Below are 13,374 nucleotides of genomic sequence, written 5' to 3' on the forward strand. Positions count from 1 at the left end.
TCCAGGTTGAGCTGTTGTTCAGCATCTTAGCTGTAGAGGGCAGTGTCACTGGCCCTCATATGTGGGATCCGAACCGGGGCCTTCTGGTGTCCCAAGCCAGTTCTTAACCATCGTGCCACTCGGCCGGCCCTGTAGTAAATGTTTTTTAATTTAAACATTCACTGTATTTTTTTATCACACCTCATATCAAATGTGTGAACAGAGGTAAGAGCTCAGAAAGGGAGAGAGGAAGCCACACCATTCATAGAGTTTGAGAAACTCCCAAAGTGGGAGAGTTCTAAGGGAAAACAGGTGTTTGTTTCTTGTGAACTCTCAAAGGAAATCATCTTCTCCCCATCTTATCATTCTGTCCTTCAACATGTAACATTTATCCTGTCACCCTCCAATGGTGCTGTAGCTTGAGGTGCTGCAGCTTCAATAGAGACAGAGGCAAAAATCTTTATCATGATCCCAACACTGTTATCTAGCCCCTGTGACCTATGTAGTTCCTTGACTTTGAGGAGCATGGGGCGGGCTGTTTAAAAGGGTTCTCTTTCCTCTTTGGTCTCCTTCTGCCCTGAATTCCATTGGATGCTCAGTTCTTAGTTCATATAAATGAGAGCTGAGGCCTTTGTAGTCCTAGACCTATCCCAGTCCTGTCCCAGTTTGCTGTAGTTGGAAGACCTAACCAGGAGATAGGAAAACACTGACTGTTCTTCCATTTCGCCTGGCACCCCAGAAACTTCATGGAGCTGTCTCCAGCCCTGTCTGCCTGTTCAGATCCCTCAGCCATTTTCTGTCTGATTTTGCACACACTGCGGGGGTATGTGTAACAGGGAGGTGCGTTGGATCTTCTGTAACTGTTACTTAGGAAATCTGTAAAGACTATGGACAGAGAGATCCTGTCTTTGATCCCCAGTCCTACATGGGAAGCATGTATCAGTCTTTCAGGCTCTTAGCTTGGAGTCTTTGGGTACAGCACATAGTCCCATCTCAAGGTGTCCTACAAGATCTGACCCCATGCCTTCTATTTTTTCTCTCGGCACCACTCTACTTTTTATGGGAATGTAGACTTCCAGAGTTCATATTCTCTTAAGTTTCCATGATTTGCCTCTGAAACTTGCTTTTGAAGTACACAGTCCTAGGATCTGAACTTTTATCCTATTTCTTGCTGTGATAATCCTTCATTAGGTGATGGACAACTTCTGGTGGACTCCTGTATGGAGTGGGTTTACTTGCTGATGCAGAAATCTTCAGCTAATTGCTATCCTGCTACATACAGAAGCTTCACTTGAAGCTGCTCAGTGCAGTGGTCAGCATGTCCCACGATACCGAGATAGAAGGTTTCAGTGAGAGTCTGATAAGTGTTTTCAGTTTTCTTTCTGGTTTTAAGGAGTGTCAAAAAGCATCTCTCCAGAGCACCGTGACACTGCTGATCACATATACATGCTAACCTCCTTTGAGCGATAATAAATAGCATAGAAATTTCTCCTAGGGAGAACACTGTCCATGTTTGCACCCTCCTATCACAGGCTGTTGACTAAATTATTGTTCATGCCATATTTTTTATCCCCGGCGTGTGCCATTGTGCATTCTACATGAATAAATACTATTTATTTATTTAGATTTTTAGAAATTAGCTTCAGGTGTACAAAACAACATAATAGTTAGGCATTTATACCCCTCAGAAAGCGATAACTCACCAAGTCTACTACCTCTCTGACATCAAACATAGTAATTACAGTAACATTGACTGTATTCCTTGTGCTGTACTTTACATCCCGTGGCATGCATACACACACACACACACACACACACACACACACACACACAGAGAGAGAGAGCACCAAAAAATGTATACACATTTTAAAAGGTGTTATCTGTGTAGCAGTAGTTCTCCGTAATCAGAAGTGTCTGGATGCTGATGGTAACCACTTTAAGCACCTCTTGTAATTGCAGAAGTCAAAAGTGACTATATATTGAGTATTACAATTTTAATAGTTTTTTCCTTTCTAAAATGTGTATACATTTTTTTTGGCCCTCTCAGAATGTGTGTGTGTATTACAGTTGACATACAATATTATTTTATATTAGTTTCAGGTGTTTGTTTCTTGTGAACTCTCAAAGGAAATTTTCTTCTCCCCATCTTATTCTGCCCTTTAACATGTAACATTTGTCCTGTCACCCTCCTCTGGTGCTGCAGCTTCAACAGAGACAGATAAGTCCAGTACCCATCTGACACCCTACATAGTCTTTATCCCTCATACTGTATTTCACATCCCCATGACTATTTTGTGACTACCAATTTGTACTTCTAATCCTTCATCTTTCTCACCTATCCCCCAAATCCTCTCCCATCTAGCAACCATCAGTTTGTTCCTTGTATCTATGAGTCTATTTCTGTTTTGTTTATTTTTTCTATCCTTTAGATTCCACATATAAGTGAGATCATGTAGTATTTGTCTTTCTCAGTCTGACTTATTTCACTTAGCATAAAACTCTCTAGGTCCATCCGTGTTGTTACGAATGGTAAGGTTTCATTCTTTTTTATGGCAGAGTAATACTTCAGTCACAACTGTTTATGTTAATGAGGTGACTTTTGGAAATCCCCAGTGATAGGAAGACTAGTTATCAGTGCAGCCAACCATATGATAAGGGAATCTGAACTTACAGTCCCACCTCCTGACCTCTTTGGAGGGGAGGGGCTAGAGATTGAGCTAAATCATCAGTGGCCAGTGATTTAATCAGCCACGCCTCCTTAATGAAACTTCCATGAAAACACGAAAGGAGAGGCTTCTGAGCGCTTCCAGGTTAGTGAACATGTGGAGACGGGAGAGTGGTGTGCTAGGAAGAGCATGGAAGCTCCTTGCCCTTTCCCCACACTTTGCCCCATGCATTTCTTCATCTAGCTCTTCTTGAACTTATATTCTTTCATAGTAAATCAGTAATCTAGTAAGTAAAATGTTTCTCTCAGTTCTGTCAGCTGCTCTAGCAAATAAATATAACCCAAGGAAAGGGTGGTTGAAACCTCTGATCTATAGCTGGTCTGTCAGAAGCCCAGGTGACAACCTGGAGTCCTGATTAGCATCTGAATGGGGGGGCGGTGTTCTAGGACTGAACCCTTATTCAATCTGTGGGATCTTACACTATGTCCAGGTAAATAGTGTTAGAATTGATTTGCTGGTGTTGGAGGATTGCTTGTTGATGTGGGGAACACTCCTATCCCCCATGGTGGAATTGTGATCAGACCCTTTTATTTATTTTTTTTTAAAGATTTTTATTGGGTAATTGGGGGGATGGGAACAGTGCTGGGGAATTAGGGGAAGGGGAACAGACAAGTTGCTGTCGTTTTTTTTTGTTCTTCAATCTAGTTGTGGAGGACGCTGCTTCACTGGCCCAAGTTGGCACCATCACTGCGCTCTTCCCGGGCGAGGCAGATCAGTCGCCGGCTTCTGGACGGCCACTCACTGCGGCTGCTGGCCGCTCACGCTGGCTGCTGGCTACATACGGTAGCCCATGGCAACCCACTGCCACAGGGACTGCAGCCTATGCCGTCGCCAGCAACTCACGGCAGCCCAGCTCCAGGTTGAGCTGTTGTTCAGCATCTTAGCTGTAGAGGGCAGTGTCACTGGCCCTCATATGTGGGATCCGAACCGGGGCCCTCTGGCATCCCAAGCCAGTTCTTAACCATCGCGCCACTCGGCCGGCCCTGTGATCAGACCCTTTTAGACTTCTTTATATATTCACAATATTAACCTATTATCAGATATATGATTTCCAAATATTTTCTCCCATTTCATAGATTGTCTTTTCACTCGATTGAATGTGTCCTTTGATGCACAATAGTTTGTAATTTTGATGTAGTTCAATTTCTGTTTTTACTTTGTTGCCTATGCTTTTGCTGTTATTTGATAAATTATTGCTGAATCCAATTTAAGCTTTTCTCCTATTTTTTCTTCTAGCAGTTTTATAGTTTTAGGTCCTATGTTGAGGGGTTTGTTTCATTTTTAGTTAATTTTTGTATATGGTGTGAGGTATTGGTCCCAATATAGTCTTTTGTATGTTGAGACTCAGTTTTCTCAACATCTTTGGTTGAATATGAATAGCCTGCCCTTCCGTCCTTGAGTGGTGTTGATATCCTGGTGGAATATTATTTGACCATATATACATGACTTTATTTCTGATGCCTCTATTTCTGTTCCACTGGTCTTTGTCTTTCTGCCAGTGCCACATTGTTTTGATTAGTTTTTAGGTTTGTAATAACTTTGGAAATAAAGAAGCATGAGACCTTAAACTTTTTCCTTTTGAAGCTTGTTTTTCCTATCCAGAGTCTGTTGAGATTCCTCATGAATCTTATCATGGGCTTATGTATTTCTTCTAAAAATGTTGTTCGGATTTTGCTAGGGATTACCTTTAATCTGTTGATTGCTTTGGGTAGTATTGACATTTTGGCAATATTGTCTTCTAATCCATGAAATTGGGATGCCTTTACATTTATTTGTGTCTTCTCTAATTTTTTTCAGCCGTGTTTTTAGTTTTCAATATACAAATCTTTCCCTCCTTGGCTCAAGGTTATGGATTTTTTGTGTTTATGCTATTATAAATAGAATTGTTTTAGCATTTTCCTTTCTGATTGTTCATATATAGAAATATAATTGATTTTTGAATGTTGATTTTATAACTTGTAGATCTTCTGAATTCATTTCATTTGTTCCAGCAGGTGTTTTTTGTTGTTGTTGTTGTTGCATAATCTTTAGGGTTTTCTATATATTAGATCATATTTAGGTGAGCAGATAATTTTGCTTCTCCTTTTTCTATTTGGAGACATTTTATTTCTTTCTCTTGCCTATTTGTTCTGGCTAGGACCTCTAGTTCTATGTTTTATAGAAATAGTGAGCATAGGCATCCTAGTATTGTTCCTGATCTTAAAGGAAAAACTTTCAGTCTTTTACCAGTGAGTATGACGTTAGCTGTGGACTTTTTATATATGTCCTTTATGATGTTGAGATAGTACTTTTTTCTATTCCTAGTTTACTGAGTGTTTTTAATCATGAAAGGCTGTTAAATTTTGTCAAATGCTTTTTCTGCATCAATTGACATGATCATTTGGTTTTATTTCTTCATTTATTCTGTTACCATGCAGTATTATACATTAAAATGATTTTCGTATGTTGACTCATCTTGCATTTCAAGAATATAGCTTTGTTGGTTATGGTGTATAATTCTTCTAATGTGCTAGTGAAATTGGTTTTATTATGTTATTGATGATTTTTGCATCAGTATTCTTGGGAGATATTGGTCTGTAATTTTCTTGTATTATCTGTGTTTGGCTTTGCTATTAGGGAAGTTCTGGCCTCATTAGATGAGTTTGGAAGTATTCCCTCCAGTTCAATTTTTTGAGAAGCATTTGAGTAAGATTAGCATTAATTCTTCTTAAATGTTGAGTAAAATTTTACTTTACATTTTTACTATCAGGTTGTTGGAAAAGTCATGATGTATTTTTTCCTATGTTTTTCGTTGCAAAAATGCGTCATGACTTTTTTGACAACCCATAGCTTTTCTTTTCTTTTTTTAAGATTTTTATTGGGGAATTAGGGAGGGGAACAGTGTTGGGGAATTGGGGAAGGGGAACATTGTTTTTCCAGAACCCATCAGCTCCAAGTCAAGTTGTTGTCCTTCAAAATTAGTTGTGGAGGGTGCAGCTCAGCTCCAAGTCCAGTCACCGCTTTCAATCTAGTATGTGTGCGTGTGTGTGGGGGGTGGGGGGGACATAGTCCACCATTCCATGTGGGAGTCGAACCGGCAACCTTGTTGCACACTGAACCATCTGGCAGCTTGTGGCTATTCAGTCCAAGGTGCCGTGTTCAATCTTAGTTGTGGGGGGCGCAGCCCACCATCCCATACGGGTGTCAAACCGGCAACCTTGCTGCTAAGAGCACGTGCTGTCACCAGCTCAGCGGCAGCTCAGCTCGGGCGCAGCTCACTGGCCCATGTGGGAATCAAACCGGCAACCCTGTTGCTCAGAGCTCGCGCTCTTAACCAACTGAGCCACTGGGCTGGCCCTGCACAACTTGTTTTTATTATAGGGTATTTGAAACTAGGCTACCCTAAGATTAATCTGAATTGCACATGACTACTATTTCCTTAGTAAAGAATCCTATTTTTTTAGTGTTTCTGAAAATTTGAGTATTGTGGTTGGGAGTTTTATAACTGTGTTCACTATAATTTTACTTTTGGTATAATACTAGTTTTTTACATGAAACATTTATTTAGAAACTGTAGTTAATAGGATATCTATGGCTCTTTATATCTTGTAGATCTCTGTCTTCCACACGTGATCAAGAAATTACAACCAGCAACAACCAGTAATACAGAAGAAGTATTCCAAACAGGGATGTTTGGAAGACCTGAAAGCCACATAATCAAAGACTTTTACTTCAGCGAAATCCAGGAAAATATGTATGACTTTGAGTGTCAGTGGAGTGATGATGAAAGAAATTACAAAGGAATGCATATAACCCATGAAAAACATCTCACTAATAGAAAAGATCAACATGGTAGAAGGGATGCAGGAAACAAGTGTATGGAAAATAGGCCGAGGTTAAGCTTTCAGGATGAACTGCAAATATTTCAAACTGAAGGGAACATTTATGGATGTAATCTAGTTGAGAACTCTGTCTTCAATATGTCCTCAGTTTCTGCACTTCAAACAGTTCCTCCTAGTGTCCAAGCCAACGTTTCTAATATACATGGGAATGATTTTAGTCATCCTTCAATACTGACAAAAGGCCAGAAAGCATGCAGGATAAAACCTTACAAATGTAATGAGTGTGGAAAAGCCTTTAGTATACGTTCAAGACTAATTTACCACCAGGTAATCCATACTGGAGAGAGACCATACAAATGTAATGAGTGTGGCAAAACGTTTACTCGGGCCTCACACCTCAGTACACATCAAGTAGTTCATAGTGGAGAGAGACCTTACAAATGTAATGAGTGTGGCAAGGTCTTTAGTGGAAAATCAAACCTTGCATGCCATCAGAGATTACATACTGGAGAGAAGCGATACAAATGTAATGTGTGTGGCAAAGCTTTTAGTGCGCTTTCAAGCCTAAGTAGACATAAGATAATCCACACTGGAGTGAAACCTTACAAGTGTAATGAGTGTGGCAAGGTTTTCTATAGGAAATCATACCTTGCAAGTCACCAAAATATTCATACCGGTGTAAAACCTTACAAATGTATTGACTGTGGCAAGGACTTTAGTGAAAAATCACACCTTACAAGTCATCAGAGAATACATACAGGAGAGAAACCTTACAAATGTAATGAGTGTGGCAGAGCCTTCAGTATGGGTTCAAGCCTAAATAGACATCAACTAATGCATAGCAGAGAAACACCTTATAAATATATTGAGTGTGGAAAGGTTTTCAGTAACATATCACACCTTGCCGGTCATCAGAGAATGCATACAGGAGACAAACAATACAAATGTAATGTGTGTGGCAAAGCTTTTAGTGTGCGTTCAAGCCTAAGTAGACATCAGGTAATCCACACTGGAGAGAAACCTTACCAGTGTAATGAGTGTGGTAAGGTTTTCCAGAGAAAAGCACACCTTAAACGTCATTGGAGCATTCACACTGGTGAAAAACCTTACAAATGTACTGAGTGTGGCAAGGCCTTTAGTCACTCTTCACACCTTGTAAGACATCAGATAATCCACACTGGAGAGAAACCTTACCAGTGTAACGAGTGTGGTAAGGTTTTCCAGAGAAAATCATACCTTGCAAGTCACCAGAGAATTCATACTGGTGAAAAACCTTACAAGTGTAATGACTGTGGCAGGGTCTTTAGTGAAAAATCAAACCTTTCATGTCATCGGAGATTACATACTGGAGATAAGCCTCACAAATGTAATGAGTGTGGCAAAGCTTTTAGTGTGCGTTCAATCCTAGCTAGACATCAGGTAATCCACAGTGGAGAGAAACCTTACAAATGTAATGAGTGTGGCAGTGTTTTTAGTTACAAATCAAACCTTGCACGTCATTGGAGCACTCATACTGGTGAAAAACCTTACAAATGTAATGTGTGTGGCAAGGTCTTTAGTGAGAAATCAAACCTTACATGCCATCAGAGAATCCATACTGGTGAAAAACCTTACAAATGTAATGTGTGTGGCAAAGCCTTTATTGTGCGTTCAAGCCTAAGTAGACATCAGACATTCCACACTGGAGAGAGACCTTACAAATGTAATTTGTGTGGCAAGGACTTCAGTCACTCTTCACACCTTGCAAGACATCTGCGAATCCATACTAGAGAGAAACCTTACAAATGTAATGTGTGTGGCAAAGCCTTTAGTGTGCGTTCAAGCCTAAGTAGACATCAGATAATCCACACTGGAGAGAGACCGTACCAATGCAATGAGTGCGGTAAGGTTTTCCAGAGAAAATCACACCTTAAACGTCATTGGAGCACTCACACTGGTGAAAAACCTTACAAATGTAATGAGTGTGGCAAGGCCTTTAGTCACTCTTCACACCTGAGAAGACATCAGATAATCCACACTGGAGAGAAACCTTACAAATGTAACGAGTGTGGCAAAGCCTTCAGCGTGCGTTGGAGCCTAACCTACCACCAGGTAATCCATAATAGAGAGAAACCTTAAAAATGCAATGAGTGTGGCAAAACCTTTAGTGTGCGTTCAAGCCTAACTTACCATCAGCTACTCCATACTGGCGAGAGACCTTACAAATATACTGGATGTGCCAAAGCTTTTAGGTATTGCCTTAAACTCAGGGTTCACCAAATAGTTCATACTTACGAATGCAGTAAATATGACAAAATTTAAATTAGTACTCTTACTAGATATAAGAATATACATCCTGTAGAGTAAATGTACAAATTAATGTATGTGAAAGGATATTTACCCATGTATCAACTGTTCGGAAACATGTTGGAGTGATATCTTTCCAATGTAATGAGTGTGGCAAAGCCTTTACTCAGGGCTCACACCTCACTACACATCAGATGATCCATACTGGAGAAAAGCCATATAAATGTATGTGCCAAGGTGTTTAGTCAAGATTCACACCTTGCAAATCTCTTATACTGGAGATGTAATGTAATGAATGTGGCAAAGTCTTTAGTCAAAACTCACACCTTGTTAATAACTGGAAAATTCATACTAGAGGGAAACCTTACAAGTGTAATGAGGGTGATATATCCTTCAGTGTGCATTCAGGCCTAAGTTAACATCAGTAGTCCATACTGGCAAGAGACCTTACAGGGTAATGAATATGGCAAGACTTTTAGCAGGTGTTCACATCTTAGCTTCATGAGAAAATAGATACTGGAGGAAAGCCATACACATATATTGAATGTGGCAAGGCCTTTAGAAAATGGTCAGACCTCAGGTTTCACCAAAGAATTCATTCTGGAGAGAAACCTTACAAATGCCCTGAGTGTGGCAAAGCCTTTACTCTGGGCTTGCATCTCACCAATCATCAGATACTCTGTACTGGCAAGAGAACTTACAGATGTTTCACATGTGGTAAGGCTTTTAGGTATTGTCTTAAACTCAAGTGTTCACCAAATATTGGGCTGTTGGAAAAGTCCTGACGTATTTTTTCTAAGTTTTTCATTGCAAAATGTCATGACTTTTCCGACAACCCAGTAGTTCATATTTAAAGAACAATGAGTATGAAAACGTTTTAAATTAGTGCTCTGTCTTCACTAGATACAAGAATATACATTCCTGGGAGAAATCACACAAACATGATGTGTGTGTCAAGGTTTTTACCCAAAGATCAAAGGTTGAGTGAACCTATTGGAGTGATACCTTACAAATGCAATGAGTGGCAAAGCCATTACCTTGAGTTCAGGTTTTGTGCAACAACAGAGACTCCATATAAAGAGAAATTATGTAAATTTATATGGCAGAGTCTTTATCCAAGCCTCACAATTCACTAGACATCAGAATATACATCTTTGAGAGAAATCACATAAAAGTAACTTGCATGCTAAAGCTTTTACCCATAGATCAAACTAGTGGGATATCAAAGGATTTATACTGGACAGCAACCTTACAAATGTAATGTCATAGGCTTTTCATCAAATGTCTATTCCTTTGGAATAATGACAGTTCATACAGGACAGAAACTATACAAATATACTCAACATTGAACTACTATTAAGAAACTGTCTTTGGGGTTCACCCAAGAATTCAGGATACTGGGAAGAATCCTTACAAATGTAATGAATGTAGTTAAAATTTTAACCAATTCTCACAACCGACCACCCCTTCAAGAATCCATACTTGGTATAACTAAGTAAGTTTCTAGTTCGCTGAGATATTACATACTGCAGAATAATTATAAGTGAAACTATGTTAAAACTCCTGATATGCTGTATATCACGGGGACAAGGATGTGAACAAATAGCCCACTATTTTTAGTGTTTATAAGTTATTTGAGTTTTCTTGAAAAGACTCCATTACTATTTATGACATTTAACCTGCAGTTTGAGGGCTGTTGATCTGATCTTTTCAGGCTTTTCACGATGGTCTTTGGGATGGAATCTATATGGATAAAGGGCCAACTTCATTAAGTATTGTTCATTCATATCCATGTTCCCTGGATAAACAACCCTAATGATCAAATTCATTATATGAATTAGCACTAGGGAAGGCAGAGAATAATGTAAAGCTATGGTATAAGTCATGGTTATTGTTCTGAGTGCCCTTCTCTAGACAAACCATTGTAGGTTATAGAAAAGAATACCCTACCAACTGACCATGAAACAGCAGGCCCGGACATTAAGGGACTGAGTTTTTCATGGGAGGAGAGGGATAGGTTATGAGGGAGCAATTATGGGGTAGAAATAATACAGAAGAAATGGTGGTGACTTTCTCCATTGAATGGCAATAGCTGTTGTATATCAAACATTACTGGAAAATTAGTTTTATTTTTGGAAATTAAGAGGGAGCAGTTATCTGACAAGGGAGTTTTAATCAAAAGAGCCAGAATAGTATGTGCATGTGTATGATTCACATTTAACTGTTGGCATTATTTTTGCCACTGTTTTATTCAGAATGTATTGCAAGTCTCGTGTTTTAATAAAATGTAATCATTTTTTTCATAAACCTGAATGAATCCTTTCTACCAACTCAGTTTTATCACACCTCTGTAGGGTACTTCATAACATTAACAAGGCTCTCAAGGTTGAAGGAATCTATAACAATTTACTTCCATGATGAAATCAAAGAACATACAATTTTGGGGTTATATACTTGCAATTTGCACTTATCTATCCACACTGCCACAGGACATTTCTGAGACTGTAATAAAAATAACCATAGCTTTGCAATTTCAGTCTCTTGACTTCCTAAAACCTGCCCCCATTCATGAATATACACCACATGATTATATTTCTTTGTCCTTTTTTGTGCCCAAATAAAACCCATGGCATGTGCCTTGTTTTACATGAAGTGAAAAATAGAAATATAGTAAGCATATGAAAAAACTAGGAAATCAAAGAAAATTTCAAAAATAAGGATAAGAGCACTCAGTGAAGTAAATTAGGTGAACAATTTAGTGTTACTAGATTACTAGTTACATAAGAAAGCTTTGTAGGGAGAGCAGAGTAGACTTCCTGCTGGTGAAAAACTGGCTTGAGAGAATGGTGCATGGTGACTGATCTGGTGTGTTTAGGCACTTACAGGTGGGATTGGGGTGAGGGTACCCACTTATGAACGTCCAGCTAGTATCAAAGGAAGGAGCACTCTGGCTAGCCCAGATGGGCAGAATAGGGAGAAGTTGTAGTGAGACTTAAAAGATCAGAAGTCAGGGCCGGCCGAGTGGCGCGATGGTTAAGAACTCGCTTGGGATGCCAGAGGGCCCCGGTTCGGATCCCACATATGGGGGCCAGTGACACAACATCCTCCACAACTAGATTGAAGAACAAAACGACGGCAACTTGTCTGTTCCCCTTTCCCCAATTCTCCAGCACTCTTCCCATCCCCCCAATTCCCCAATAAAAAAAAAAATCTTAAAAAAAAAAAAAAGATCAGAAGTCAAACATCTTTAATAAAAGACTACTCATACATGTTTCCTCTTAAAACTCCTGATTTCTTGGTTGGGAAAGACCACAGTTTTCATGGTAATAATTTATTACATTCCTTCCTGTGCACCTATGGGTTCCATTGTAGGTCATGATTGTTGCAAATGCTTGTAGAATACTATTGCTATACATTGCCTAGGATATTTTTACCCTAGTTTAAAGAAAATTAATGCTTGGAAGTGTTTATTAAATAAGATATTGAGCAATTTTACTAGAAAAGCAATTTTCCAAAAGATATTAAAATATCCATTTGAAATTATGGTGGTAGGCAATATGTTACATGGTTTATTTTGAACTGTAGTAAAACTTTTTTAATATAATTTTCTTCACATTGTTTCCTTCCACACATTGTGACCAGGTTATACATTCCATTTCCATTTTTCCCTGGTGTATACCAGGTGATACATAAATCAGTGGGTTGTATTGAAATTTGTGACATGAAAATGCACGCACGATGACAGGTACAAAGTAGGTGCTCCACAAAAATATGAAGAAGTTCCTTTAGGTCTTTAGTTCAAGGAAATTACTGGAATGGCACAAGGTGAACTGAAGTCTTTTCATGTGGGAGTTGGCTGCGGTCAGGTGCTTGAAAATCAAGTGTGTGGAGGTCAATAAGCACTAAGAAAAGTAACTGAAAATATAATGATGAATGAGAAAGTTCCCAAGATTCCAACTTGTGACAGGGAAACAGTATCCATTGCTAAATGCCTGGAGGCCATTCTGCCATTGCCCAATGACAGGTATTCCTATTCAGAGCCAGAGGGTCTGGCAAGGAAAGTGAGGTTTGTTCTACTTTTACCATGATACCCAATGTCCTCCACCTAGAATTTGTTCCCATTGCACAATAATACATATATTTCAAAGACTCATTCAATCACATCCCAGCAAGCAGCTGAATCAGCGTTTGAATCCATAATGTCTGGCTGCAAAGACAAACAACCATGGTGCTACACTAGCAAGGCAAATTATTTCTATCCTTCAACTACTCAACATCTCTACTTAATTTTAGGAGTATCTTTTGTCATTTTAAAATGGGTTACCTTAGGGCTGACTGAGTGGCGCGTTGGCTAAGAGCTGGCTTGGGACGCCAGAGGGCCCCAGTTCAGATCCCACATATGAGGGTCAGTGACACTGCCCTCTACAGCTAAGATGCTGAACAACAGCTCAATCTGGAGCTGGGCTGCTGTGAGTCGCCGGCGAAGGCGTAGGCTGCAGCCCTTGCTGCAGTGGGTTGCCATGGGCTATCGTGTGTAGCCAGCAGCCAGCGTGAGCGGCCAG

General features: G+C 39.6%; 1 protein-coding gene and 1 pseudogene across 1 annotated transcript in view; both read left to right on the forward strand.

Moving 5' to 3' along the window:
• LOC109377653 (zinc finger protein 665-like) overlaps positions 1–11,119 on the forward strand; it is a 21,697-nt gene extending 10,578 nt beyond the window's left edge. The window contains exon 2 of the mRNA XM_019634071.1: positions 6,297–11,119. Within this exon, the coding sequence (XP_019489616.1) occupies positions 6,297–8,644 (2,348 nt within the window). The 3' untranslated portion in view covers positions 8,645–11,119. The remainder of the gene's footprint in view (positions 1–6,296) is intronic.
• Positions 8,652–11,119, forward strand: LOC109377650 (zinc finger protein 665-like; annotated as a pseudogene).
• Positions 11,120–13,374: the final 2,255 nt, after the last annotated feature.

Source organism: Hipposideros armiger, unplaced genomic scaffold, assembly GCF_001890085.2.
Source record: "Hipposideros armiger isolate ML-2016 unplaced genomic scaffold, ASM189008v1 scaffold_1488, whole genome shotgun sequence".
Classification (NCBI taxonomy): Eukaryota; Metazoa; Chordata; class Mammalia; order Chiroptera; family Hipposideridae; genus Hipposideros; species Hipposideros armiger.